This window comes from Fusarium musae, chromosome 2 (genome assembly GCF_019915245.1).
Source record: "Fusarium musae strain F31 chromosome 2, whole genome shotgun sequence".
Taxonomy (NCBI): Eukaryota; Fungi; Ascomycota; class Sordariomycetes; order Hypocreales; family Nectriaceae; genus Fusarium; species Fusarium musae.
Window position 1 is genome coordinate 4,891,825 of NC_058388.1, and position 26,590 is coordinate 4,918,414.

General features: G+C 48.5%; 10 protein-coding genes across 10 annotated transcripts; 5 read left to right on the forward strand and 5 right to left on the reverse strand.

The window, feature by feature from the left end:
- Nucleotides 1-1,826: 1,826 nt before the first annotated feature.
- Nucleotides 1,827-2,712, forward strand: J7337_003426 (uncharacterized protein; the record flags this gene model as incomplete). Its single annotated transcript, XM_044821142.1, has 2 exons — nt 1,827-1,977; nt 2,027-2,712. The coding sequence occupies 2 exons, from the start codon at nt 1,827-1,829 to the stop codon at nt 2,710-2,712; spliced, it is 837 nt and encodes a 278-aa protein (XP_044685442.1).
- Nucleotides 2,713-2,877: 165 nt separating this feature from the next.
- J7337_003427 (uncharacterized protein) lies at nt 2,878-4,716 on the reverse strand (the record flags this gene model as incomplete). Its single annotated transcript, XM_044821143.1, has 2 exons — nt 2,878-4,049; nt 4,098-4,716. The coding sequence occupies 2 exons, from the start codon at nt 4,714-4,716 to the stop codon at nt 2,878-2,880; spliced, it is 1,791 nt and encodes a 596-aa protein (XP_044685443.1).
- Nucleotides 4,717-5,618: 902 nt separating this feature from the next.
- J7337_003428 (uncharacterized protein) lies at nt 5,619-6,973 on the reverse strand (the record flags this gene model as incomplete). The annotated part of the gene is made up of 4 exons (XM_044821144.1): nt 5,619-5,747; nt 5,810-6,262; nt 6,321-6,329; nt 6,389-6,973. The coding sequence occupies 4 exons, from the start codon at nt 6,971-6,973 to the stop codon at nt 5,619-5,621; spliced, it is 1,176 nt and encodes a 391-aa protein (XP_044685444.1).
- Nucleotides 6,974-7,687: 714 nt separating this feature from the next.
- Nucleotides 7,688-8,203, reverse strand: J7337_003429 (uncharacterized protein; the record flags this gene model as incomplete). The annotated part of the gene is made up of 1 exon (XM_044821145.1): nt 7,688-8,203. The coding sequence occupies one exon, from the start codon at nt 8,201-8,203 to the stop codon at nt 7,688-7,690; it is 516 nt and encodes a 171-aa protein (XP_044685445.1).
- Nucleotides 8,204-9,276: 1,073 nt separating this feature from the next.
- On the reverse strand, nt 9,277-10,074 carry J7337_003430 (uncharacterized protein; the record flags this gene model as incomplete). Its single annotated transcript, XM_044821146.1, has 1 exon — nt 9,277-10,074. The coding sequence occupies one exon, from the start codon at nt 10,072-10,074 to the stop codon at nt 9,277-9,279; it is 798 nt and encodes a 265-aa protein (XP_044685446.1).
- A 1,397-nt stretch (nt 10,075-11,471) lies between these two features.
- J7337_003431 (uncharacterized protein) lies at nt 11,472-16,063 on the forward strand (the record flags this gene model as incomplete). Its single annotated transcript, XM_044821147.1, has 7 exons — nt 11,472-11,609; nt 11,655-11,774; nt 11,821-11,926; nt 11,979-14,454; nt 14,505-14,922; nt 14,979-15,281; nt 15,341-16,063. The coding sequence occupies 7 exons, from the start codon at nt 11,472-11,474 to the stop codon at nt 16,061-16,063; spliced, it is 4,284 nt and encodes a 1,427-aa protein (XP_044685447.1).
- Nucleotides 16,064-17,210: 1,147 nt separating this feature from the next.
- J7337_003432 (uncharacterized protein) lies at nt 17,211-18,584 on the forward strand (the record flags this gene model as incomplete). Its single annotated transcript, XM_044821148.1, has 1 exon — nt 17,211-18,584. One exon carries the CDS (start codon nt 17,211-17,213, stop codon nt 18,582-18,584), a length of 1,374 nt encoding a protein of 457 aa, XP_044685448.1.
- A 674-nt stretch (nt 18,585-19,258) lies between these two features.
- On the forward strand, nt 19,259-19,620 carry J7337_003433 (uncharacterized protein; the record flags this gene model as incomplete). The annotated part of the gene is made up of 2 exons (XM_044821149.1): nt 19,259-19,539; nt 19,560-19,620. 2 exons carry the CDS (start codon nt 19,259-19,261, stop codon nt 19,618-19,620), a joined length of 342 nt encoding a protein of 113 aa, XP_044685449.1.
- Nucleotides 19,621-22,517: 2,897 nt separating this feature from the next.
- Nucleotides 22,518-23,153, forward strand: J7337_003434 (uncharacterized protein; the record flags this gene model as incomplete). The annotated part of the gene is made up of 3 exons (XM_044821150.1): nt 22,518-22,688; nt 22,742-22,962; nt 23,009-23,153. 3 exons carry the CDS (start codon nt 22,518-22,520, stop codon nt 23,151-23,153), a joined length of 537 nt encoding a protein of 178 aa, XP_044685450.1.
- Nucleotides 23,154-24,975: 1,822 nt separating this feature from the next.
- On the reverse strand, nt 24,976-25,587 carry J7337_003435 (uncharacterized protein; the record flags this gene model as incomplete). Its single annotated transcript, XM_044821151.1, has 1 exon — nt 24,976-25,587. The coding sequence occupies one exon, from the start codon at nt 25,585-25,587 to the stop codon at nt 24,976-24,978; it is 612 nt and encodes a 203-aa protein (XP_044685451.1).
- Nucleotides 25,588-26,590: the final 1,003 nt, after the last annotated feature.

Genomic DNA, 26,590 nt, shown 5'->3' on the forward strand with positions numbered 1-26,590 from the left:
ATCAAGTTTAGTATACAACCTACTAGGACTGTTGGTCACATACTAGATACTTGACATGTCTCGCTGTCATCTTCAGGTCCGGGCTGATGTGCTCGTACAAAGACCATGAGAACTCCATGTGAAGGTAATAGGCCAACGCACACATACAAAGACTGCACGCCGATGCTACAGCAATGCAAGTAATTGACATTGGGCCAGCGATATCCCAATACGGCATGCTATTGTCTGCAAAAGGCGTTTTGTACATGTCCTCCCCACGACTAATTCTCTGCGTAGCGCCTTTGATTTGGAAGTATTCCATACCAATGGAGATTGAGAAGCAAATATTGAGAAGACATTGAGTCCATAGTTGGATCTTGTTCTTGATGCGACACGAATCCACGGACAGAACGGCTTGGAACCCAAAACTGATAATCGACACTGTAGAGGCTACAGGCGTAACATATGAGACTGGGACTTGGTATACAACGGGATTAACCCAATCGAGGTACCCCACAAGGATGGCCCTGATACTGTGAGTTGCTTTGCGCCAGGAAAACAGGAATTCGGGGCTCACGTTTGCAGAGAAATGATGATGACAGCCTGAGCAGCCGTTATGCCAACAAAGGCCCATTCCAGACGCGTTTCAGGTTTCAGCATTTTCGAAGACTTTTCAGTTGACAAGGGATACGAAGTCTGAAAAGAGGTTGACGAGAAACCCGAAGAAAAGTGCGACCAGAGACTCGGGCTGTCACACGTGTACTCCACTGTTTTTCTCGTAAACGGGAAACGCTATTTGGCTGATCGCAATCGACTAACATGATGAACGGGCTCTGAAGTGGTCAGTGCAGTGGGGTCTCTCGGGTTTAATGGCCCATTGTTTGTTTTCTTCGGCACTTGTAGATTTTGGTGAACTGATGATGATGTAGCTCTGACTTAACTGAGCCTCATCTGGTGGTACTATAAATAGATAACATGACCTAGCTATAAGCTGAGTGAAAATGAACAATTGGTTGGAGGTGACGGTGAGGTCAAGATCTGGCATATCATGAAGTTATGTATAGTAATAACCACGAGAGTATAGCAAATATACCGACCATGGCGATTAGCGACTCTAACAATCTCTCCCTTTTTGTCCTTTTGCTAGCCAGAAACATCTGGCCGAAGGTACCAGCTGCATGTCGGAAGGGCTACTGCAGATATTGACAACACCCAGAGCGTATGAAAGAAGAATGGCCTCGCCTATTGGAAGTGGGCAATTGAGAGCGATATCACATTATTTATATCTGCTGGAATATCCCAACAAGTGAAAACTTTCCAGCTCGTTTACCGTCAATGGCGATGCGCGAAACTTGGCCCACTTATACATGTCTGGACATCCCTGCTGGTGCTGGCTATACGTGTATGGCAAACGGGGGCCTACCGCAGTATCCGTATCTCAGCTAATGAGTACTGATATGAACTGGAAACTGAATGGCTAGTGAAGGGGGCTAAAATGAGCCTCAGACATTTGAAGTTCAGTCTCCCACTTCTGGAGGAACTTGCCGTGTCAGGCACGCGCCCGTACGCGCCCTGACGAATCCAGGAGCCAAGTCCGCGTATTCATATTGTAAGACATGAGTTCTCAACTCATTCTATAAGTAGTTCAGCAATACAGATAAATAAGTTGTGGCAATTCTCACTATCTGCTTTTGAGCTTGTTTCTACTTTAGTCTATCTATTCTTTTGTGTATTTCCTTCTCTTTCTCATTCATTTACCTGTCATTACTGTCTAAAACGCTCTCATTTATACCAGACTCCGCACTTTACAATCATTTTCATTACCTTCACTCTCTCGAAACCGCACAATGGCCGGTTTCACGTTCTACAATTATGAGCCCTCATTACCAGCGGCCGCCGCATTTGTCATCATCTTCACCACTACTGCTCTTATCCATTTATGGCAGATGTTCCGGCATCGAACATGGTACTTTATCCCATTTCTCATCGGCTGTCTATGTAAGTATTCTTACCTCCACATCACTGAAAGAATGCTGATTCTCCACAGTCGAGGCATTTGGCTACGTCGGCCGTGCGCTCTCCGCAAACGAAGCTCCAGACTACGCCAAGAACCCGTACATCATGCAGTCGATATTACTCCTTCTCGGCCCCGCGCTTCTGGCCGCGTCTATCTATATGATATTGGGCCGGTTGATAGTTCTTTTGAATGCCGGCCACTTATCCTTGATTCGAACGAAGTGGTTGACTAAGGTGTTTGTCATCGGCGACGTGCTATCTTTCCTGGCACAGAGTGGAGGTGGCGGTATGCTCGCCTCAGCAAAGTCCAATGATAAGGTCAAAATGGGTGAAAGCATGATCGTTGGTGGGTTGCTCATTCAGATCGTCTTCTTTGGCTTTTTCATGGTTGTCACGGTTGTCTTTCACATGCGGATTCGGTCTCGTCCAACTTCTCGGTCTCTTGTCCTGAACACTCCTTGGGAGAAGCTGATTTTCATCCTTTACGCTTCGAGCCTTTTCATCCTCGTTCGGTCGGTTTTCCGCGTCGCGGAATATGTTCTTGGGAAAGATGGAGCGTTGCAGGCTCATGAGTATTGGCTCTATATCTTTGACGCGACGCTCATGTCGTTTGTTGCTATTCTCTTCAATGTCTTCCACCCAAGCAAAGCCATCAGCAAGCTGGGAGACGAAAAGCCCAGATATACAGTGGATGAGTATCCCTTACATAGCGTATAGTTCCCCCAAACCTTACAGGAAGCTTCAGTGGGCCTATCATAGAGCGGCACTATTATCGGATCACTCGAAGGACGATCAAACGCATGTATTAGCAGATAGATCGCGACGAGAATTCTCCTAACAGATTACGATACACTACCAAGTTGCGTATTTATTCCCATTGTCTCACGTTCCATTTGCGGGCTGTGTATAGAGATTGCCGTTAATCGTGGTGTTCATGATCCCATTTGCCTGGAATATGTTCTTCAAAACGTCAATAGTCAGATGGAAGCCACCTGGACTTGTCTTTTTTGTATTCATTGAATTTTCAGTTTGATTCAGGTCAGAATACCAGTCGACTTGACTCAGCGTCAGAGATGGCAACGTGGCGCGAACTGTTTCTGATCCTGACAGGAACGTTGATCCATCATCTGAGAAGTGATGATAGACTACGCTGATCTCACTGATAGATGCATCATCTGCCCCAACGATCTCAACACTTGCATATCCACAACTGAGCCCCATCAGTGTGTATTTGCCAGGTGTCGGCTGGGGACGCTGTGGATCAATGTCTCCTGGAGAGTACTTGACACCCCATGGGACTTCATCTGAGATTGGATTGACTACAGGAAGATTGAGAGGTTCCCGAGTAGTAAGAGTTGCCAACACTACACGTACTCGTCTGCCTCCCGGTTCCTTAGACGCATAGCAAGGAAGCGGGTTTGTTCCTCCGCACGCAGGAGGTAGTGTTTGAGCTTCACCGTAAACAATCTGAGTGCCATCCGGAGACCATCTCGGATCAGCCATTGCATTCCATTCGGGGTCGTTATAATCGCCGCTGCCAGGAACGCCTTCCCCTTCCCCATAGATCTTCTGACCAAAGTATTCCCCGCGATCGCCATGCCGATCCAAGAGATACGGCCTGAAGAACCTTCTCTGCTCGTTGTTTCTCGTCGAGGATGTAATTGACGTGCTGATCAGGTCGGTAATAGGAGGGATATGTCTCATGCCAGAGAGCCACATTTGACGGTCCGTTCCTCGCGTATCCAAAGCCGCCATCCAATTATCGTCAGGTGAGATAGCAATCGGATCGCAATATTCTGGGTGTCTTGTAAGTCGCCGCACCTTGCCAGTCTCCAAGTGAACAGCGAAGACGTCAATGTTGGAGGACTCGGCAGGATAGCCTATGTACGTAGCTTCAGTTCCCCTGCCGCTGAAACTACGAAGCTCGCCTACAGCTATGGCGTTCCTATTGATGGTGATGTGTTTATCATGCGTCGTAATAGGTTGGTCTGCTTCTGGGTTGAACAGTCGGGTGACTTTGACGAGATCGTAACGCGGAACAAGTGGTATGCCGGCTGTTGGCTTCGTGTTGAACTTCAATCTTCAGAGGTACGCGTACTGACCGATCTTTGGACCGTTAGTTGTGAAAGCATTGAATCCAAGATGGAGGTCATCGGGGTGCAAACGCAGCTCCCGAATGGCGCCGCCCTCCCCGGTCCCATCAGGGCTAGTATCCCACCGTATGGGATAAACGTGGGTGAGCTCAGGTGTACAAGCCGCATCAACCAGTTTATGCGGCCGGCAATCGAGTATATTGGTACCGAAGAGAACTCTTTTTCCGTCACCAAAAGCCTGGGGGTAGCTGTATGTTGGGCTCATTCCTCTTGTGTTATTCTCGGCCAGTCCACAAGTAAGACATTTCCACGGACTTCTACCAGGAAAGTTCTGGCCTTCGGTCTTTACGGCGATAATTTGGCTACCGTTGTAAACACTGGATGAGCCCGGAGATGACGGAGCGCCTGTAAAGGTGACGTGCACCAAAACATGCTTTCCATCCAATAGAAAGCCGCCTGCTTGGAAGTCCTGATTTGAAGCAAGAGTCATGCATCCAGTGCCATTTGGATTCACTTCTGGCATGCAAGCACCGGTATCGTTGCTGGGTGCAACTGGTGGAAGGGGAAGTGTTGAAAGGCTGATGAGTTCTGGATTTGGCGGGGCATGTTGCGCTTTGTCAGTCGACATGATAAACTGAGAGTTCGGAAGTGCCAGTGCCATCCTTACACAGTTCAGTATGAATGATTGGCGGTGATACATTGTGATTATTGGTGTAAATTACGCGCCCTTGTATGTGCAATGAATGGTCTGGCAATGTCATAAAGCCCGGTACTAATACTTAATCTTCTGAGTGTCTCGCAAGACTGTCAAGCTGCATGTGTCTGGAATCTTAGTACGAAACTTCAATTTTTGGCTTTCTTATTGGCTCTCTTCATACCCAATAGACTAATAGAGATCGCAATGTCCTTTGGTTACGATTTAAGGGCTCAGCTCTTTGTTCAAAAGAGCAAATATGATAGTATCGAAACTTACATATCTCTTACTTCAAGTTGTAATTATTGCATCTTGTACCGTGCTAATACTCACTGCCCCAAATGGGAGTATTAATTCCGAACTCCACACACACGTCATTGGCTCGCGCAAAACACAATACGTGGAGGTCTTCACTATACGCGTATTTCCTATTTGACCATCCGCTTGCAATCTCTTTCCCTTAACCTGGACCATTAAACTAGTGTGATTTGCATGACCAACAGTGCTCAATCGTCTTACCTATGTTTGATGTTTGTTATGTGTTGTACTTGCATTGAGGGAATGATCGTGTTGTCGTCACTTTCGGTGTGTATCATCCGTGGGTTTCTGTCTGTATATCTGCACCTAAAACGCGTGGCTGCAGACGTTGGTGCAATTTGCTGGTCAGACATCATGACAGACGATTACAGTAAGGCAAGTATGGCTTCTAAAGTATGAAGTTCCAGTAGCCCTCTGTTGAGTGAGACCTAGCTCAGAGACTTGCATTAACCATTAAATACACTACATAAATTAAAACTCTATATGATTTTGAATGAACCTTGCGCACTATGATCCCGTCATACAGCGACGACTTTAACCTCGGGGCCTTCGATCTTCTTGACCTTGCGGCCCTCCCACCACGACATCAGACCAGCCAACAGACCTGTGCCGCAACCAAGGCCGATGAAAGTGCCAGTAGCCCAGCTCTTTTGCATGAAGTCAGTACGTCAACCTGAAGTTACTTGGGGAACTAGAAACGTGAACTTACGGGACGATCAATGCGATTGTACCCCCACATGAAATAGCACAAAACAGCTTGTAGGAATGTATTCAGCACCATCATATAGATAGTGAAGCCCAATTTCCAAAGCGGTGTCGGAGGCGCCTTCTCGCCGGTAAACGTGGTCGAGCCGGGAAGAGTAGTAGTCGAATCAGCCGGGCTTGTGTTCTGTTCCGTCGCCCAGGCAGGAGGTCGAAACCAAGCCTTGTTTTGTTCTGTGAGCTTCTGCATGGCAGGGACATCCTTCCAGAAGACTGCGCGGGTGTAGCGGTACCAGTCACGGAAGCGCCACGGGGCTAGGCCGAAGCCTGTGACGCAGAAGAGGGCGTTGAGGATCTGACTGTCTATCTCGAGCCATTTCTTGCGCGCTGAGTTGTTGTCGTTGGCGCTGGGATGGTTCATGGCTGGCGCAACATTGAGGAGGAGGAAGAAGAGCATTGCCTAGAGATGGAGCGTCAGAAGTGTACACAAAAGAATATCGAGTTGTCAATCCACTTACGCCCCATGCCTGCGAGAGTGTTAGTTAGCGAGCTGAACTTACGGAATAACCGGACAAGAGTTACTTACCACAATATTCAGACCATACAGCGTGATAAGGAAGCCAGATGGCGTGAGAAAGAATTTCCAAAACGCCTTGAGGCCGTTCATGATCGTCGGTCCCCATTTCTCCTTCTCGTCAGCCTTGTGTTTCTCATACAGACTTTTCCGTCGCTCCAGCCGCTGTCGATGCTTTTCGCGCAGATGAAAATGATGATGATGATGGCGTTCCTCAGGTGCCTCGGTGATAGTATCTTCCCTCAGCGATCCCTGCTCCACGTCAACTTCCTCAGGAATTGCGACCGGCTCCTCGATGAAAGGATCCTTGTCAAGCTTTGGGATCACACTAGGTCTGCGAGTGAGCGTCGCTGTCCTCACCAGCGTGAGCTCGCCGTCTGGCTCAGGCACAGCGTAGCGCGTAGAGTGGCCTTGGGCATTGAATTCGATCTTATCGCCGCCAGATTCTGCGTCGCGGAGTTCAGTGAGATTGGGGGCTTGTGCGATGGCTGTGCCGGTGGCTTGCCACATGCCCAGCTGCGGATTGGCATTGATGATTGATAGCGACGCGCCGCGGACGCGACCCACGAAGCCATTGTTTGGCGGTGGCTCCGACATTGCGGCTGATACTTGAGAGATCTCCTGCCTCTGGTGATATTGTCGAATTTGAGGCTCAGGGATGTCTTGATTGATGGTGCAAGGTTCGTTGGGGTAAATCTGACGGTATTGATTTAATCTTATTTCTTCGGAGTCGGCTCTTGGTTGCTTCCGGGCTACCCGACTTGCCGGATGCAGTAAGACACCAGAGTATGTTACACCGGCAAACGGCCAGTCATCGTTTAGCATCCCGGGTTTTAGCCGCTTAATCATCAAGTAAAGTTTACACTTCAGAGCCGACAAACAAAACTAACTAGATGTGCTTTAGATCGTCGGCGTCTAAAAGTGCCGACTCCGCGGACAATCCTGGTCTGTAAATCATCCCGGACCATGATTTTTTATGTAAGTGATGTAATTTGTGTTTGTGTCCCTATGCGCTTGCCATCTAGAAGTATCAAGACATCAATCTGCACCTCTGTTACTTTACTGCAGTTGATCCTATAAACAAACCTATCTGTCATCGACGAAATATCTCGCCCAAAACCTGTGCCCAGATAGAACAAAAAGTACTGGTAACGACATTGATCGTATTCATAGGCGAGACAGGCTATCGTAATTTGCAAATCAAACTCTCCGAATACTCAGCGATACTATTACAGAGAACGCATTCCAGAACGCTACCGCCATACAGCTAAATACCATGCTCGGCGCGATTCGACATCCTCAAAATATCCTCTAGAGGCCCAGGGTAGCCCAGAGCGCAAGTCCACCAACGACCCAAGGAAACATCATCCTCACAGCCATCTGCGCATTAAACTCCTGCATGAGGTCCAACACATTCTTCGCACTGGAATTCAAAGGCTCAGCCTCTGAAGACTTTGAGTCCGCAATGTCCAGAAGCTTGTAAGATGGGCCGAGCATCACCTTTCGAACCCAGATCCAACCGATGGGCATGAGTCCTCCTGCAGTAGCCCAGATCTTCCAAGCTAGAGCAGAGCTGTTTTCCTTGTACTCTCCATAGGCAATAGTGCCGATCACAATAATTGTGGTCAGGTCAACCCATGGCACAGTGGCTGACATGGACCAGTAAAAGTATTCCCATTGCTTTGCAGCGTCTTTGGGCGACTTTTGGACGATTGGGTAGACTGAGGGGAGAAGGCGGTAGCCTGATGTCATGGTACCGCCGTTGATGAGACTGCCAGCGATGGCAATACCCTTGAGGGCTGGGAGATAGGCGTGAAGGGAAGTCATGTTTGTGTGTTTATTTGAAGTGTTTTGAGCAAGTGATGACGACGAGATAGCTATCTGTAACGGTGTTTGAGATGCAGTGAAAAGAAATGGAGAAAATACTTGTCTAGTGGTGGTGGTTGATGTTTATGTTTGCAATCGAAAGAGGAGCCCTTTGTTATAGAAAGCTATTCTTGAACTATGACGAGGGCAACACCGGCATTTACGTTCCAAGCTGTCATGCATAGAAACCACTCGACACTTTGTTGTCTCACGGTAAGCCGAACTGGCAGTCATCAAAATACTCAACTAAGGTCCTGGTTGCGTATGGTCTTTCGGGTCCTAACTCGATAAGGAACTCCAGCTGAGAATATACTGGAGGTTTGCAGTGCGCCACTGGGCGAGCCGCTGACCGGCTGAGGGTTCAATGTGACTCTTGAGGGCACAGTGGAGAGAGCTGAAAACCTCAACGTAGCTGTATCTACGGATAACAAACCACGGCTCACAATTCGCTCACTATCATGTTCACTTGAACTGAGACATTCACAATTCCCAAGACGTTCTTGGCTACAGCGTTCAGGGTTGCAATATTGGCTTTAGCGCTTGGCCCCGGCCTCCCCCGGCCTGCATTAGCCTTTACAGTAGTTAGTTACCCCTCAGCGCTAGCATGCGGCAGGTCGCCCTCTGGTCCTCTTGGGCTTAGTACTATTTCCGTGGCTGGCTGTTCCGTCGAATTTGAGCATTTTTGGACTCTCAGAAACATGGTATCTTTCCAAAAGTCCATTTGGTCCGAAAAAAGGTAAGGCCTGCATCGGAGCATCTTAAATTGAGGCCCTCCAAGCAGCTGATCATTGTGGAGTAGATGCAAGCCTATCTCAGGAGAATTTTTCGATGTACGGAGCGTTGGTAATTATGTAGTCTGTATGGGGAACTTGGTTTTACGAGAAAGGAAAGGTTGCACGTGAACTCTTTCAACCTTCTGGAGGCCTTGGTGATGGATTTCCTATTTGGCTCACAGTTTCAACTAATTATTACTCCCACGTTGAACAGACATGTGTAGAATTGTAAAATAAACAGTACCATTAATGACGTGAGAGCTAGAAATGCACGCCAACAGCATTGACCAAGTTCTTGACAGCACCAAAGAACTCAACAAGACCCATCGTCCACCACGATCGCCTCTTCCAGCCTTCCTCAATAGGCAGTCTCTCGTCTTCAAAGATAGCTCTGACATACTTGACTGGAATCGTCTTTCCATCTCCAAAACAGCCCATCATGAGTGCGAGCTGGCCGCAGTTGACCTGATGTTCAGCTGGTCCATAAACCAACTCTGGATTATCCTCCAGTTGCCGTGAGATACGAGCCTTTATGAACTGGGCAAGATCTGGAATGGTGAGAGTTTCACCATCATAAGAATATTCCAGCATCTCTTCGATCAAGTCTTGTTGAGGATCATTGTTTCCCTGCTTCTGAGCAATGTCCCGTCTTGACAGGGAGATGTCATGCTCGATAGCGCCATGAGAAGCAAGATTCTCAAGATTGAGATACTTCTTCCCATCAGTGATTTGCTTCGGATCCCAGCAGCCGAAATAGTCAAAGAAGGAATAAGGGTTCTTGATGAGCGACCAAATCCTCTGCCATGTGCCAACAGGCTTTTTCATGTATGCCTTGGCAGGGTTTTGGTACTCAAAGTAGGTGGGGATGGCGAAGACAGAGCCGAGGAGAGGACTCATGCCGACGTGTTTCATTGAGGCGTTGAGATCATCCATGAAAATGCCGCGTCCGCTGCGCTCAAGGTAGCCATGGTTTGCGAGAGCATTGACGACAGGGCAGGGACTTCTGCTGGCATTGGGAGGAGCTTTTGCAAACTCTCCAACTGCGGGTGTAGGAGGCATTGGGATGGTGACTGACATGGACTTTGATGGTCTTGAGTGATAGAGAATGAACAAGTAAAGGTAAATGAGCTGATTTCGCAATGGCAGAAGGACGTGGGATTGCCGTTCCTTGAATCAAGATGAGCTGTTATACTATGAAGAGAAGAAGCTACAGGGTCACTGGTGAGCTTCACTTGTCATTAACCAATAGTATCCAGGTTGATTGCACTGGGGTCCAGACCTGTAGCGTCGTATTTGTGGCGGCCAGTTGAGCGCTGAGCATTTCCAATAGTCCCTTGATCAACCGCACTACTGAAGTCAGAGTTCGAGACATCGGATGTACGTGGGGGACGGGAAAGAGCCAAATGCGAGAGTTGCATTACTGCTTATGTCTTGTGGCTTGCTGAAACTGGCAACGTACTCACCCAGTTGGGAAAAGCTACTCCACCAGCGCAGGGTACTGGCAGGGAGCGACAGCATCATGATAAGCGCCAGATACTTGACCGGTTGATAACCGGGTTATGGGATAGTCCTTGGCGCATTAGTGCACAGCACAGCTATGACTGCTCCCGCCACGGGACGTTTGGGGGCCCTGTAACAGCGGGAAGAGGAATGTGATGTTGCTGATCTCACCAACTGCTAACGATGCGCGTTTTCAGCTCCGGAGGTGGCCTGAGCACTTTGGAAAAGGCGCTATTTTAGACCCGTTAGCGGTCAGCCAGCCGCAACGGGCCGTGTGGAGAGTTCAGTGGATGGATTTACAAGCGGCTGAGCGGGGAATGTGATAATGATACGGCATTGGGTTAAAGCCGTGATATCCGCTGCTCGTGTGCGTGTTCAAGTTCAGCTCTGAACTTTCCCTCCAATGATCTGACCTAGCCGTTTCTCTTGGTCTACTGAAGAACTAGTTCTTTTGTGATTGCTGAAGTAGCAAATGCATGAAATCAATAGCGGCGGACTAAGAAATGTTACGATGACGAATGAGCGGGCCACGAATGTCAGCCACGCGGCATGCAAGGTTCGTCAGCTCGAGAGTTGAGCGGGGATGCGCCAGAAACACAATGATTGAGATATTCTTGGCGTTGCAGATGCCGAGACATGGATAACAATGCCCGAGAATTGTCTCTGATAGACCGGAGTAAGCGAGGCAGGGTCTGATCGATAGTTTGTCTTCACAGTGCATTTCCAATCTCGACGCGGATGCCCAATCTGCATTGACTGATAATAGGCCCCCAGGCTGCACCAGTTCAAGGGAAGCATCGCAATAATTCTGTTTACTTCACACTATCTCATTTCATTATCATCTCCTGGCCGTCAGTTCAAAAGAGTGTGGATAAGTCACTTTTACCAAGTGAACCTCCTCCTCTCCCCTGCTCGTGTTCTTTTAACAATACGGCAGAACACTCCTCACCGTCATCATGAACGGCCACTCTCAGCGCTCACATGAGCCTGTGATGAGTAAGCAGGATGAGGATCTGATGCAGCTCACGCTGCAGCTCAGAAACAAGAAAGAAGCAGAGAAATATGCCAAGTATCACGGCGACAAACTGATTGGAGTATGGATCACTACCAAATTGTATTATGCTTGCTAACGTCTGTAGAACCCCATTGCCCCCAAGGTTGGCTTATGGGAAGATGTCAAATCCGTGTTCTCCAAGTCAAGCAACTGGCCCGCCTTGAAGAGAACGGCAGATGGCATCATTAAAGGCACTGGACTTGATGTAGGTTGGCTCTGTATTTTTTACTTTGTGTACTGACAATGCGTAGGGACAGAGTCTTGCGACTATCGCTGGCAGTCTTTCTGACTACAGTGTTCAACGCCAAAAGTTAATCGATGGCCAAGTCAAAGACAAGTACGACAAGATGCTGCACCGTAAGTCTACACAAGCCGCAGAGAGGTTGATGACTGAGGCTAATTCCTTCAGCGCCTTTGACATACCTTGGAGATGCATTCCAGTATAGAACTGCTGATGGCAAGTTCAACAGCGCCATGAATCCTCATCTCGGTCAAGCTGGTGCTCCATATGCCAAGACTGTTCCGTCAAAGACCGCACCATTGGGAGCTCTTCCTGATCCCTCTGATCTCTTTGACAAGCTCATGGCACGAGAGGAAGGCGGCCGAGAGAGCAAGTCTGGACTCTCTGCCATGCTCATCTATCACGCAACCATCATTATCCATGACATCTTCAGAACCAACGACAACGACAAGAATATCTCCGATAGCTCGTCGTATCTTGACCTGTCCCCACTCTATGGATACACCACAGAGATGCAGCGCAAGGTCCGAGATGACAAGTTCAAGCTTGGTCTCTTGAAGCCCGATACGTTTGCTGAGGACCGTCTACTTCGACAGCCACCTGGCGTCTGCATCATGCTCGTTATGTATAACCGCTATCATAACTATGCTGCAAGACAACTTCTCCGTATCAACGAGAATGGCCGCTTCAGGGTTCCAGCCATGTACGAGAAGACCAAACTGGTCTCTCTGATCATGGAGCATCTTCCTGAGAAGGACCAGTACGGCCAAAAGCTTCCATTGGATGACGATGTTAAGGAGAAGTGTAAGAAGTACGAGAAACTCTGGAGAGATGTCCGCGCAGCTAGGCCTGGCGATGCACCTTACGCTCCCCCCAAGACACCCCATGAGACAGAAAAGGAGAAGGAGAAGCGAGAGGAAGCCGAGAAAAAGCGACAAGATGCTCTGGAAGAGATTGAGAAGTTCAACAAGTCTAAGCTGAACCAAGAGTTGGAAGACCTGACCAACGATCTCAAGCTTCTACTCAAGAAGAAGACTTTGAAGCTCAAGGATCGCGATCCCCAAGCAGCTAAGGACTTCGAAGCGGCATGTGATGAGTTCAAAGAGGCCTGGGAAGCAGCCTGGAACAAACAAGACGATGACCTCTTCAACACAGCCCGACTCATCACCTGCGGCATGTACATTCAGATCTCAGTCCACGACTATCTGAGAGCGCTCATGGGCTTCCACCAGTTCGACACCAACTTCACGCTTGATCCTCGCGCCGACTTTGATCAGAAGAAGACGAGCCGTGGTATTGGTAACCAGGTCACAGTCGAGTTCAACCTTCTCTACCGCTTCCATTGTGCCATCTCTCTCAAGGATGAGAAATACACTGAGGACTTTATGAAGAATGTTTTACACTTCAGGGACCCCAGTAATACTTCTCTTCCTGAGTTTCTGGGTACCATGGCTGCTGTTAAGCAGAAGGCTGCTGAGGATCATAAGTATGGTAAGAGGGAGCCTGAGCCATGGGAGGTAACCTTTGGTATCCCTGATGAGGACCCGGCACCTGCGGCTGGGGCTGGCTCTTCAGGCAACACTTCGGACAGTGGTATCGCTCTCAACGGTGCTTCCAACAATGTCAGCGCGGAGAAGGTCACCGAGTCTAGGCATTTCACTCGCAACCCCATCACCAACCTCTTCGATGACAGCCAGATGCTCAAGGAGCTTACTTCAGCCATGGATGACCCCATCTCCAACTTTGGTCCTCGCAACGTTCCCAAGTGTCTCAAATCGGTTGAGATCATGGGTATCCTTCAAGCTCGTCGATGGGAGTGCGGAACTCTGAATGACTTCCGAGACTTCTTTGGCCTGCCCAGACACCAGTCTTTTGAGAGCGTCACAAAGAACGCTGAGATCCAGAATGCGCTCCGAGATCTTTATGAGCACCCCGACAAGATCGAGCTCTATCCTGGTATCTTTTGCGAGTCTGATGAGTACATGGGTCTGGACCCCGGTCCCAGTGAGTCCAGCTCTGCTCTTTGGTCAGCCATCTTCTCCGATGCCATTACCCTTGTCCGATCTGATCGCTTCTACACCGTTGACTGGAACACCAACTCTTTGACGTCCTGGGGTATGAAAGAAGTCACCCCCAACAACGAGATCTGCAAGAGTTCAGTCTTCCACCGTCTCCTTCAACGTGCTTTCCCAGGCTGGTTCCCGTCCAACACCATCCGTTTCTTCCATCCTTTCTACACAGCCGAGCAGAACGGCAAATATGCCGAGGCTCAAGGCTATGGAGACTGGTTCAAGGAGACGGTTGATCACCCGAAGGTCGCTGTCGCTGCTCCAGTGCAGAAGCCCGAGAAGCCGTTATATCTCAGCAAGTTCGATGACATCAAGATCATCTTGCAGGGCGAGAAGGCCAAAAACTTCACAAACTCCGCGTTTTACTACAAGGCAAACCTGCCTCCAGTAGTCAGAGACGTGTTGACCACGGTGAATGGGAAGCTCGACCCCCAATACACACCCGCGATTGACGATTACGTCAAGGATGTGGAGGCAGACTTGAAGAAGTATCTTGACGATCAAATGAGACATATTGTCAAGAGAGAGTCGATCTCTATGACCAACTCGACTTTCCAGATCGATGCTACTCGAGAGTAAGTTTACTTCTACCGTTCGACCGCCAGACCCAACTGACCCTTCACAGCTTTGCCATCCCTGTTGTCACCCGATATGTCGCCGATTTCCTCGGCTTCGGCAACAAGCTCTTCAAGGACCCTACCGAGTCCAAGGACACGTACAGCGAGAACGAGATTTATCAGCACATCACAAACTGCCAGATCTTCCTCTCGTACAACGCTGACGAGACCAAGTGGTTACAGCGTCGTGAAGCTTTCAAGGCTTCGATGAAGAAGCTCATCGAGCTTACCCAGAGAGGTACCATCTGGGAGGCAGGACAGTGGGACATCACCAGGGCGCTGTTTGGTAAGAAGGAGACTAATGCTATGCATGATCTTGGAGTTTTTGTGGCGAAGCAGGTTTTAGGCTATGAGAAGGAACAGAAGAAAGCGGCTGCTATTCTTCTTCTCATTTGTCTTGACTTTGCTTACAATGCAGTCGTCTCGGTAAGTTACGACAATATCTGGTTCATCATCATGTGTGTCACGCTAACCACCGCCAGTTCACTGCTACGCTGGATGGCTACATGAAGGATCTTTATGCAGCGGCTGATGGTCGTCCACATTTCATGCTAGGCCTGCGTCATGACACCCGGCCACAATGGATTCAAGTCCAGGAGTGCGTCTTCAGTGATAAGCCAAACGCTGATGAGCATCTTGAGAGGATGGTCCAGACAATGGCACGAATCACAGTTCGACAGCCCATTGTTCGCAAGGCTCTTGAAGAGGGCAAATATAACTTTGCTGGTGTGGAAGGAGGAAAACAGGTTACTATCAAGAAAGGCGATGCTGTTATCCTCGATCTTGTAAGTTGATGTCACCCACCACCTGCTTGTCAAGAGTACGGACTAATCAGTCTTTACAGGCCAAGGCCGGCGACGAAGAAGATGTAAAGAACAGCCCAGAGAAACGGCAGCTCTTACTGGCCCAGCTCAACATCGCTGACAAGTTTGGCGTCTTTGCACCCCGACGTATTGTCACCATCTCTCTCACCTCGATGATCAAGTTCGTCGCTCAGATGAAGAACCCTCGTCGTGGTCACGATGCACAGGGCAAGCTTAAGAGGATCAATCTTGACTCTACTCCCGAGGGTTACGCCAATTACATGGCTCCTGGACGAGTCAGCTGGATTCAGAAACAGGCCGAGAAGCTGAAAGGCCCAGGAGAGGCAGAGGATATTGTTACCGAAGGCGATCTGCGGCCGCAGAGTGACACGTATCTCACCCCAACTTGGGATGAGTTCGTTCCCTTCCCCATGACATGGAAGATTCGCTTCGACGGCTTTGGCGAGTCGGACTACAAGGTTGGCACCAATGAATACGGTAGAGTCAAGACGATGCCTACGCTTCCTGATTTCTGTCCTCCGTGGTATCAGCCTCAAGGTCCTAGCACAGAAGGAGGTGCTTTCGCTTCTACCGTCTGCATTTGTGCTGGTGAAGGATCTGGAAAGGGTGAGGTTGATGAAAAGGGCGAGAAGGTCCACAAGAAGGGTTGTCCTTGTGTTGGAGGTTCCAAGAAGAAGCATAAGCTGAAGACGGCCCAGCTTTCGACGGGCTGTGGATTGAGTGATAACTGTGTTCATAAGTAGTGCTCTAGTTGGTTTCCATAATAAATGATCTCTTGTGTATTTGTAAATTAGCCACGGTTATTTGTTGCTGAGGCGAGTCAGTTGTCTAGACCAAGTTTTTGTAGCTGGTTCTAGACTGCATGCCCCTCTGCTCGCCTTGAAGTTTCTGCTTGATGTCAACGCAAACGACTCCTGGAACTCGTCAAAGCTTGCTTACTTTTACCATGATAACATCTAAGCCACTTGATCAATTTGGAGAAATTTACGAGATAACCTATCGCAAACATTTGTCGTATTTGATCGAGCCACGGGATTCGAGAACTATGCAATGGAGTTGGCGTTTATCTTAATCCATGTGATATAATTACCAATATTTCACTTTCCCTTATTGACAGGGGAAAATTACACTGTAGGCTACGCCAATACTGGACGTACGATAGTCCCATGCTTTTGATTCCATAGCCAGCTCATACCATATAGAACTTCTCGAATCGATTGAAGATAACAGCAAGAGTGAGCTTGACTCACATGAGATTCACGCCATATTTACTTCTCAATCAATGCCCGAATTCGTATCACTCTTGTATAGGTTAGATGAGCTTGTGGGCTGCCAAGATACGTAACCAACCATTTTTGGGCTTACCGCTAAGCGAGAGCGCCTACAACTGCTCAATTTAGTCTAGCTCTTCCGCGCAAACAACGCCAAGAATCATGGGAGATCTGCACGAAGCTAGGATGATCCTCGTGAATCTCCTCTTTCTGAGGGGAACCTCGCATATTACACACAGCCCGGGCCAGGATTAAGCATAAGAGGCTCACCAGATAAAAGGCGGGGCAGCACATTAGAGTTCATCACCGGATGGGCCAATGCTATCAACAAGCGTGGGGGCTGTTTATACGATTGACCGTATCAGAAGCTTCTGTGATTATTCCAGGGCCTCCAACTTCCTGATGTAGTAGCACTACCCCATAGTTCTTGAACTCTAACGGAGGCATCGATGGTACTAGCGGGCATAGACAACGGCAATTACAGTGGGGAGAGTTTGCATGGGAATAAACAGTTGCTAGAGTATAAATAAGACCATCCACTCGCGATGAAAATAACTTTTATCATAAACTCAAACAACAGTTACATTTTCGATTGAGTTTTCACAGTCAGACCGCCACCATGTTATCAAAGTTTATCACGAATATCCTTGTCTCAGGCGCTCTCGTTGCTGCCGCTGCTCAAGAACCCCTCCAGCCTAACCATTGCGACGTTGCCTGCCAACTTGCATACCGCAAGGCTCTCTCTGTTGAGACCAACCGCTGGGTCAACCAGAACGTCTCAACAGATGACTTTTACTCCAACCCATCCAATCTCTCTGATTACTCTGCTGGTGATCTTGTCAAGTGGGAAGATATTCCCGCTGATCAAGCATCCAAGAGGTGGACCCTTCCTGGCGGAGTATCCATGTCTCGGTTCTTTTATATGACCGAAGACATTGATGGAAAGCCAATTCCTGCCACTGGATTCGTCTTGATGCCTTACTCGAACCCTCTTGGAAATGACAAGCCTTTCAGAACACTTGTCTGGACCCATGGAACTGCTGGTGGCACGCGTCAATGTGCGCCGTCAAATCACCGGGCTCTGTACTATGAGTGGACTGGACCCTTTGCTCTTGTGCAGCAAGGCTATGTTGTCATTGCCCCCGACTATGCTGGTCAAGGCAGTGATATTCCTCAGGGCTTCATGTATGAATCTGGCGCACTTCATGCTGGAGATGTCAGCTTTGGACTCCAGGCTGCACGAACAGCCCTTGGAAAGCGCATCACCAAGGAATGGGTCGTCATCGGACATAGTGAAGGTGGTATGACTGCCTGGAGAACTGACGAACGAGAGGCCAAGCCCAGCAAGGCCACTGGTGGCTTCCTCGGTGCTGTGGCAATCGCCCCAGCTCTCCAGCCCATCAAGCTCATTCCCGAGTCCTTCCGACGGGCAAAAGATGGTCCAGCTGGCGATGTTGTGTCTATCTTCCTCCTCCAATCCATCTCACGCCTCTACCCCTCCATCAAGGTTGAAGACTACGCCACGGACATTGTCCTCAGCCGCATCGCCCTTGCAGACCAGGGTTGTATTAACACAGGAGGCACACTCTATGGTAGCCTTACCGTGAAACAGCTATACAAGAACACTAGCTGGGTTGAGCATCCCGACTTTATTGACTGGCAGAAGCGTTACAACGGCGCTGGAGAACACCCTCTCGCAGCACCCATGCTTGTTATCCAGGGAGATGATGACATTCTAACATACGCTGAGTATGCTGAAGAGGACTTCAATGCCACTTGCAAGAAGCATCCCGAGTCGACTGCTGAGTATAGACTTTACCATAAGACGGATCATGGTCTTGCTCTTTCAGTTTCCCAGGCTGACTTCTTTCCCTGGATCGCGGACCGTTTCAACAAGGTCAAGTTGAACAAGGGCTGCAAGAAGACTGTTATCAAGCCAGTCACGAAGAACTTCGGACTTACCAGCCAGGAGTGGCAAGTGGACCTCCTATGAGCGTCTTGATGGTGTTGTGAGGTCGAAGTGGAGGGAGGTTTCTTGTCATCGTTGTTGCATATGTACTTAGCCAGCCGTCTTACTATTACTAAGCCTGTTACTGATATCTTTGGTCCTACGAGCCAAAACTGGCAGGTTGAGCTGTTCAGGCCAATGGACAAATGCAATGAGATCTGACTCACCATTTTTGGGTTATTGAAGCAGTAGGATATTTGTGAATTTGTACATATTTATGCAACAACGGTCCTCTGGCAATTAATCTTCCGTACATCAATGCCTGCTGCAGAGCCGATGCGTCATAGCATGTATCTTTACCAGTAAAAGACTTATTTCATTGCTTCGTTTGAGGGGGCTGTCGCTGATTCGCAGAGACGGTGTAGTCCTACCACAGGATCGTAAGGTGCTCGTTGAGATCTCAAGAAGAAATCCAGCGACGGGTTTCATATTGAACCAATCAGCCAATAGCGGTCTCAGCGACCTTTATCTTGTTACTGCAACATGTTGGTGGCTTCGAATTTGTGAGGGCGGGGTACTTGGGAGGCCCACCAGATTCCTGTGCCACCCAACATGTGTTCCTTTCTCTCTGTTGCGAACATGTAACCAGTACTTTCATTCATCTTACGTGGGTTTTATCAGTTTTACTTCTTATCACAAATTCTTACCTCTGTGTCAGCATGGATAATTCGTCGTTAATGCTGGCCCTCCAGCTCCAACAACAGGACCTAAGCCTATGGGAACAGTCCAGGAAGGGAAAGCAGCGCGAGGGTCAAGTGACAGATTCCGATCTTGCTCTTGAAGCTTGTCGTCATGAGCTTGAGCTTATGGCAGCTCAGATCTCCGATCAAGCATTGGCCCTTAGCATCGCAAGAGCTGTTGAGTCGGATGGGCAGCTTATTAGAGAAGCTCAGTTGGCGGAGGAGCAAGCTGCCAAGGATCGTGAATATGCCGTCAGACTGTCAAATGATCCCATTGCAGCAACAAGATCGGATCCCGCGAAGGCGAAGAAACTCCAAAGAGTAGAGGAAGAGCACGATGATGATTTGATCGACATCCTGAGATCAATGAATCTAGGCGGCTTTGACTACTCAATGTCGGGCCAACCTGAGTCGTCAAGCTGGGCATCATCAAGAAAACCGCCTCAGACGCGGGAGTGCATCGCCTGCAACGACCGTTTCCCGCCTCTTGCATTGTCTCAGTCACCTTGTTCCCACGATTACTGTCGAGAGTGCCTCGTTAGCTTGGTTCGTTCGTCTCTGCAGGATGAGACTCTATTTCCACCGCGATGCTGTGGCCAAAACATTCCCATCAAACAAGGCCGATGGTTGTCGCCAGAACTTGTCGGACAGTTCCAAGCAAAGAAGCTGGAATTCGAGACCCCAAATCGGACTTACTGCAGCGAGCCTTCCTGCTCAACATTTGTACCGCCAGCCTTCATCTCTGGTGATAGAGCTACTTGTCCAAAGTGTAATCGGATGACTTGTATCCACTGCAAGGGGCCACACCATCTCGGTGTCTGTCCTAGTGATACCGCCTCGCAGCAAGTCTTGCAGCTTGCGGACCAAAATGGCTGGCAACAGTGCTTCAACTGCCGAAGGCTGGTTGAGTTAAACTATGGATGCTATCATATAAGTAAGTCCCGAGGAGGTTGAGCATGTTGCAAGGTTACTGATCTGGAGCGCAGCCTGTCTTTGTAAAGCACAGTTTTGTTATATTTGCGGCAAGAAGTGGAAGAGTTGCAAGTGTCCCCATTGGGAAGAAAGGCGCCTGATGCGAAGAGTCAATGACATTGTCAACCGAGATGACAACGTTGGCCAGTTGAACGCGAGGGCACGGCAGGCACGTGTTGAACAGGAGAGATTGAATCTGATGCAGAATCATGAGTGCACGCACAGAACTTGGAACTACCGTGGTGGTCGTCACCGCTGCGAGGAATGTCGCGACGTTCTTCCGCACTATATTTTCGAGTGCCCTCAATGCCATGTCATGGCTTGCAGAAGATGCCGATATAACCGCCTTTGAACCAGCTGTTCCATAGTCATACATGACTTGAGCATTGAAGATTGGAAGAATGGACATTAGACAATTTTAAATGCCAGCATCCTTTCAATGCCTATGCTATGCATAAACTGATAATATGATTACATTATATGCTGCCAATAAAGTAGCTAAAAGATAGTGATCGAAGAAGAGCCTATCAGCTGGCATCTTGATAAGGTGCGCATGGTTATACAGAGTTCGGAGTCCAGCCCTTCACTTGGACCAAGTATTCCTTGATGCTTCTCTCACTGGGTCACCGGACTCATACTAGAACTAACACCAGGGTACTTCGACTCCTCCTTCCAGGCTTCCGGGGCTTTGCAAATCCTTATATCCTTCCCTTTCGCTTTGTACATGACCCTATTTTGGCAGTTGTCGCAGATGTGTTCAATGTCGAATGACCACTTTGCCATATACGGAGCGACTGCTCCACAGACTGTTGTCATCAGTAGCGCAACCGCTTGTAGGCTGTCATTTGTTAGCGGAGTCTCTGTCGAGGTGACGTCTTTCACGTACTGAGTTGTGCTTGACGGCTTCTTCTTCACTCTTGTTTCGCTTCGGCGTAGACAGAACGGACAATCGATGGCTTCGGGTTGGTCCCCAAGGAGATGCAGAGGTGTTACAGTATTTGAGACTGGGGGAGCAGGTATGACTTCCAAGCCAGAAGCATATTCAGTATCTGTTTGTGACGTTACACTCATAGGTAAATTATCGCGATTATGAGCGTATTCCACAAGCGCAAGCTCGGGCGCATCGTGCATGACAGCTTGTGGAAGGCAATCAGAGTCAGCTCGAGGGGCGTGTGCTACTTCGAGTGTACTATGGTTGCGAGAGTCGAGATCCGTTCCCGTAAGGGGCGGTAATGTAAATGACTCGGTCGATCGAGAGTTTATAGGCGTCATGGCCATTGGTGACACCGAGACATTAAAGGCGACTGGGCTTGAGGTCGTTGTCATAGGAGACACAAAGCCATCTGATGTGAGGGGATCTGTTGTAGTTGCCTCTGAGTAGCTTGGTGGTGGTAGGGAACTTTTCATGTTAGTACAAGACTTGTAGAGGGCGAAGAAGCTTCTCACCCTGCTGGGACATGGTACAACTGCCGGTCTTTGGAGTCCATCAGGAGGGAAGGGAACATGAGAAAAGTGACAAAACCTGGCAGCATTCCACTAGGAAGAGCAGGAGACAAGATATTTAACTAGCTCAATGCAAGCTCGACCATGGCCCATTAGGCTCATGTGTTCGGCATCGACGGAGCTTCTCAGAACAAGCGATCAACCCACTAATAGTTATTTCAAGGCCCTACGAGGCCAAGTTTAGATTAAAGTGAAACTCTATAGCATCTCGGCCACGCGTAGCGTGCGCAATGATCAACCCCAGAGCCGTAATGCAATTTGAAATCATGCCGCAGATGGCACTAGCCAACGGCACAATCCGGTACCGAAACCGAAACCGAGAGCGGCACCGAGGCCGCCTCAACCAATCAAATAGCAGCTGCCTCATGAGAGAATGACGATCAAAAGGGCCCAGACTGAGCACTGAGCTTTGTTGACGTTCCTGAGATTCTAACAAGCTTATTTGGTTGGGTCGGGTTAAATATAGTGCCAGTAGGGCTGGTTTTCCGGGTTGTGCTATGTCTCTAAGCCTCAGAGCTCGGTTTCTCTTTTGCACTTTGTAGGTTTTTTCGAATACGTGTATGAGAATCTACGGTAACTGCCGCGTAATTAATAAAGTTGAGACTTATTGATTCAGATTGTCTTGAGTCGATTGCTAATGTTATAAATGTTGGTACTTCCATCACTATCCAGCTTGATCATTATCTCAAGCCTCAACATCCTCATTCCATTGTAATCGCGCGACCGTTTCTTTTTCTTCACTACCTTCAAAAACTTCATCAAAATGATGCCTGTATTTCTCAAGAAGATGGAGCCGTTCTTCACCCTCCGCAACAAAATCCCCCTGCAGATTGTTATAGTCACCTTGATCATTACCGTCATCACCCTCTCAGGCGTGCGACTCATCTTGCCCAATCGGCCCCCAGGTCGCTCCACCACTATGGGTCTCGGCATGGTAAGCCTATTTTCCGACACGCGATCCCTCAGATCTAACATGTTTCTTCTCAGGGGGCCAAGTCCCTCATCATCCTGGCCTACGAGATCCTCACCGAGCACTCTCTCCGCTTCCATCGCTGGAGCAGCCTCAAGGCTTACTTCATCCTTAATGCCATGGAAGTTGTCTTCTGGGCAGCTGTTGCGTTTATGATGATTCGAGGTAACTCTCAGCTTTGTGTCGGAACGAGCTGCGCGCTGGGTTGGGTTGTCTTTGTGTTGGCTGGTTTCTTGAGGTATGTCCTTCTCAGCATCAATACCAGATCGCGACTAACAAATCAGCCCGATTTACAAGTACCTTGCTGTGGTCACCTATCTGGATTGGCGATTTTACAAGAAGAACGGCTTTCCCCGCGGGACGAGGATGAAGAATACGGATGAGTCGCTTAGCACTCTCCGCTCTGATGATACCGCGTATCGCCACTAAGAAGCGACACGACGGCCGTGATAAGGTTGAGAGCCTGAAAGAGGCACGGGGCCAGGGCTGCGTCACAAGATTTTCAAGGAGTTACCTGGGCTTGTATGGATGGAGTTATTGTGGAATTATCTATGCATTCGTTTGGCTTTTGTATTCCAGCCATCTTTCCTTTTGTTCAACATCTAGATGGTTTCTCTCTCTTTAGATTCAATGAACTTGAGCATTTTTCTCACATTCAATTGCTCCCAAGCACCACTCCAGCAATGACGACCATCGAGGTCCCATTTCGTTCCGGATATCTTGTAGCACAGGCTTGCCCCAATTCCTCATGAACCATTGTGATCTTCCAACTCGATCCAGAATGACACAATAGTGCGCGAGGATACAAAGTGCAATAGGGTGTCGCTGCCTGATGAGATCCAGAAATTCCGAGCTGACAGATAAACACCAAGTCATGGCAATTCGCTCATCAGGCTTAGTCGTTGCTCCAATGTGATTCTCTATCCAGGTGATTGCTGATGCGATCGAGTCTTGACATATCGCGATTCCCTCATCTTCGAAGCCATCTGGTATGGCAATTTGTCGAAGCTGTGTGAGCGTGGCGTCAAGAAGAGGCGTCGAGCCAGACTGGCTTCCCAGGACGAACAGATGTCCAATCCTGCTCTCTTTGAGTAATGGCTCATATCTGTTCAGAATGTCACTCATACCCCGAATAAGCACAAAAACATCGAGAAGATCGTCAATACGAGGCTGTTGACCAGCATTGTGAGCCCCGAGACCAGCGAACGCTCCAATGCCCAGTAGTGAGGATGATAAAAAGATCTCCACGCAGCTCTCTTCAGTGATGCACGCGACAGCTGAACGAAGACCGGCGATAGCCTTATTTTGGTGTTGTGATGCACAAATAGCGTAGTCTGGACGATCTGGATGCAGGGAGGCCAAGTGGAATGCAGATACAGACAAGACTTGATGGAGAAGATAGACATGGCTCAGCGATAGCCGGGGTAGCTCAATCTGCCATATTTGCCGAAGCTCATCTGCTCGCGGAAGGGTAAGGTAAGTAGACGTCGAATACTGGTGCATCAACTCAAGATCCGTGAGCCAAGTACTTTGCTCTATTGACTCTTGGCCTGTTACGAACTTGGCTAGGTACGGCAATGGATCAGGGCTCGCGATCGACGAGTTGGCATTCGAGCTTTTCTGACGATCATGTCTCAGGGCATCGGTCTGTGTGATCAATCAAGTCAGCGTCTGTTTATATCCACATAGATAACAACCTACGGACTTTATCAGCTGAACGCGCTCGTCGTACTTCCGAGGGTTCCTGGTAGACACAGGATAAGCCGTGTCTCTCGCACGCTGAGCAAGGCTGCTTCTCATCACACTGGCTGGGTAATTAGTCTGACGGCATTGACGTGTGCTGAGTACTCCGTTCTCACCTTGACGCGTCGTTGTTTACAGCGCATGCAACCCCTTCGAGACTTTTTGTACCCTAAGCGTGGGGGCATTGTGGCAGTTTTGTCGGTTGTTCTTTTGCTGAATGGTTTCGCTATCGCTTTCGCGATGGGCTTTGGGCGGTTAGTGATTGATAGGGTTGCATGAAATGGATGAATTAAGGTTGATCAGTGGAGATCAATTATGCAAAATTATAAATGCTGCTTATGTAAAAACTGTTTCTGCCTATTTAGCTAGCTTAAAAAAAAGAGTAATTAAGTATATAACTTTTTTATTTTAAGAAATAAAGCTTTTTTTTTTAATAACACATCTTTATATACTTTATAAGTTTAATATATTTTTTTTATATAGCTAGCCACACTGCCCTTTCCCTATCTTATTTTTTAATGGCGAGGAGAAATCCATCGTAGTTCTTCTCCCCAACTGTTTGAATCACCGTTGCGTCAACACGGTCATCCTTCCCAATCGCTTCTATGAGTTGTCTAGTGCCTAAGACGCGATCATCTTTCTTAGCTTCATCGGCAGAAGCAACCTTGCCGTTCCGAACAACGTTGTCTACGATGATAGCTGTATTGGGACTTGTCATGCAGACTGCCAGATTGAAGTATGCGAGATTGTCTTGCTTATTCGCATCGATAAAGACAAAGTCAAACGGCGGTCGTTCTCCAGTTTCAACTTGGGTCGCCAATAACGGAAGAATGTCGAGGCCAGCACCCTGAAGGATCTCAACTTGTTCCTTTAAGCCCGCTCCTGTAAGATTGTCCGATGCCACAGCAGCGTACTCCTTGTTTATCTCTATCGTCGTTACCTTAACGGTTGGCCCCGCTAATGCCATCCATGCCGCGCTGTAACCACCTAGTGTACCGACTTCGAGAACATTGGTGGCATTGCAAAGCTGGACTTGTAGCTTGAGAAACTTGGCCTGTGCTGAAGAACAGGCGATATCTGGGAGGCCGGCGGCAACGGAATCGCGGTAGATTTTATCCATTGCTGAGATGTACGAGTCTTTTGCATTATTTAAAAGGTGTGAGTTGACGTAATTGTCAACTTCGACATGCCTCGAATCTCTCTCGTAAGTAGAGTCATATGACTGTGAGTCAACGGGCGTGAACTTTGGAGCCGACATGATATATATCAATGGCCAATGTGCTATTTGGCGGAGAGATCGTCTTTTAGTCGGTTGAGCTTAAAAGATGACGTAAAGGTGGGATAAATAAGATATTAAATATATACAGCAGCAAATGTCAATCGCGCCCTTTAACAGCTCGAAAAGTTCTCATTCGAGCTAGAAAATCAAATTTGTGGGACTCAAATCATTCTAACGCCTCTCTCTTCGGCCCGAAGTCAGTCTTTCCGGCTTCCGGCGAGTATGACTTTGTCCGCTGAACTACGGGCATTGTGTCACCCCAAGACTCAATAGGAGGCTAAAGGCAATAATGGAGTCAATTGAATAAGTCAGCAATGTATACAACTAATAACAGTAAGGTATGGACAAACACCAGCCCAGCATTCTAAAAATATTCTGCAGGATCAAGACATGAATCATAACGACAGAGGTCAGGGAGTATGCTTGATGTCTTGACTTCTGGCTCATCTCCATCGTACAAGTGTTAGTATGACGGCTCGCCCTTCAGTTTGGGCTTTCATCCCCAAGTAAATTGAACGGATTGGGAGGCGTGAATGAAGAGAGCTTTAGTCCAACTTTCAATCTGGCAATGAAAGCATGATATCCTCCTGTAGCAGTTTGAGGACGGTTGACAAGGTCTGTGGTGTATAAGGTCTAATGGCTTTTGCTTCCTGGATGGTCTGGAATGTGCCAACTATCTAAGGGTTGGGATATCTTGGTAACGTGCCGAGCGGCGACTGCCAAGGTAGTCAATATATACGGCAACACTCAATCCGACCTCCAACGAATGGGCTCCGTCAGTGTTCTGATCTGAGCCAGCAGATCTTTCGAAGAGGTTCCGCAGCTAAAACCAAGTGTTACCGGT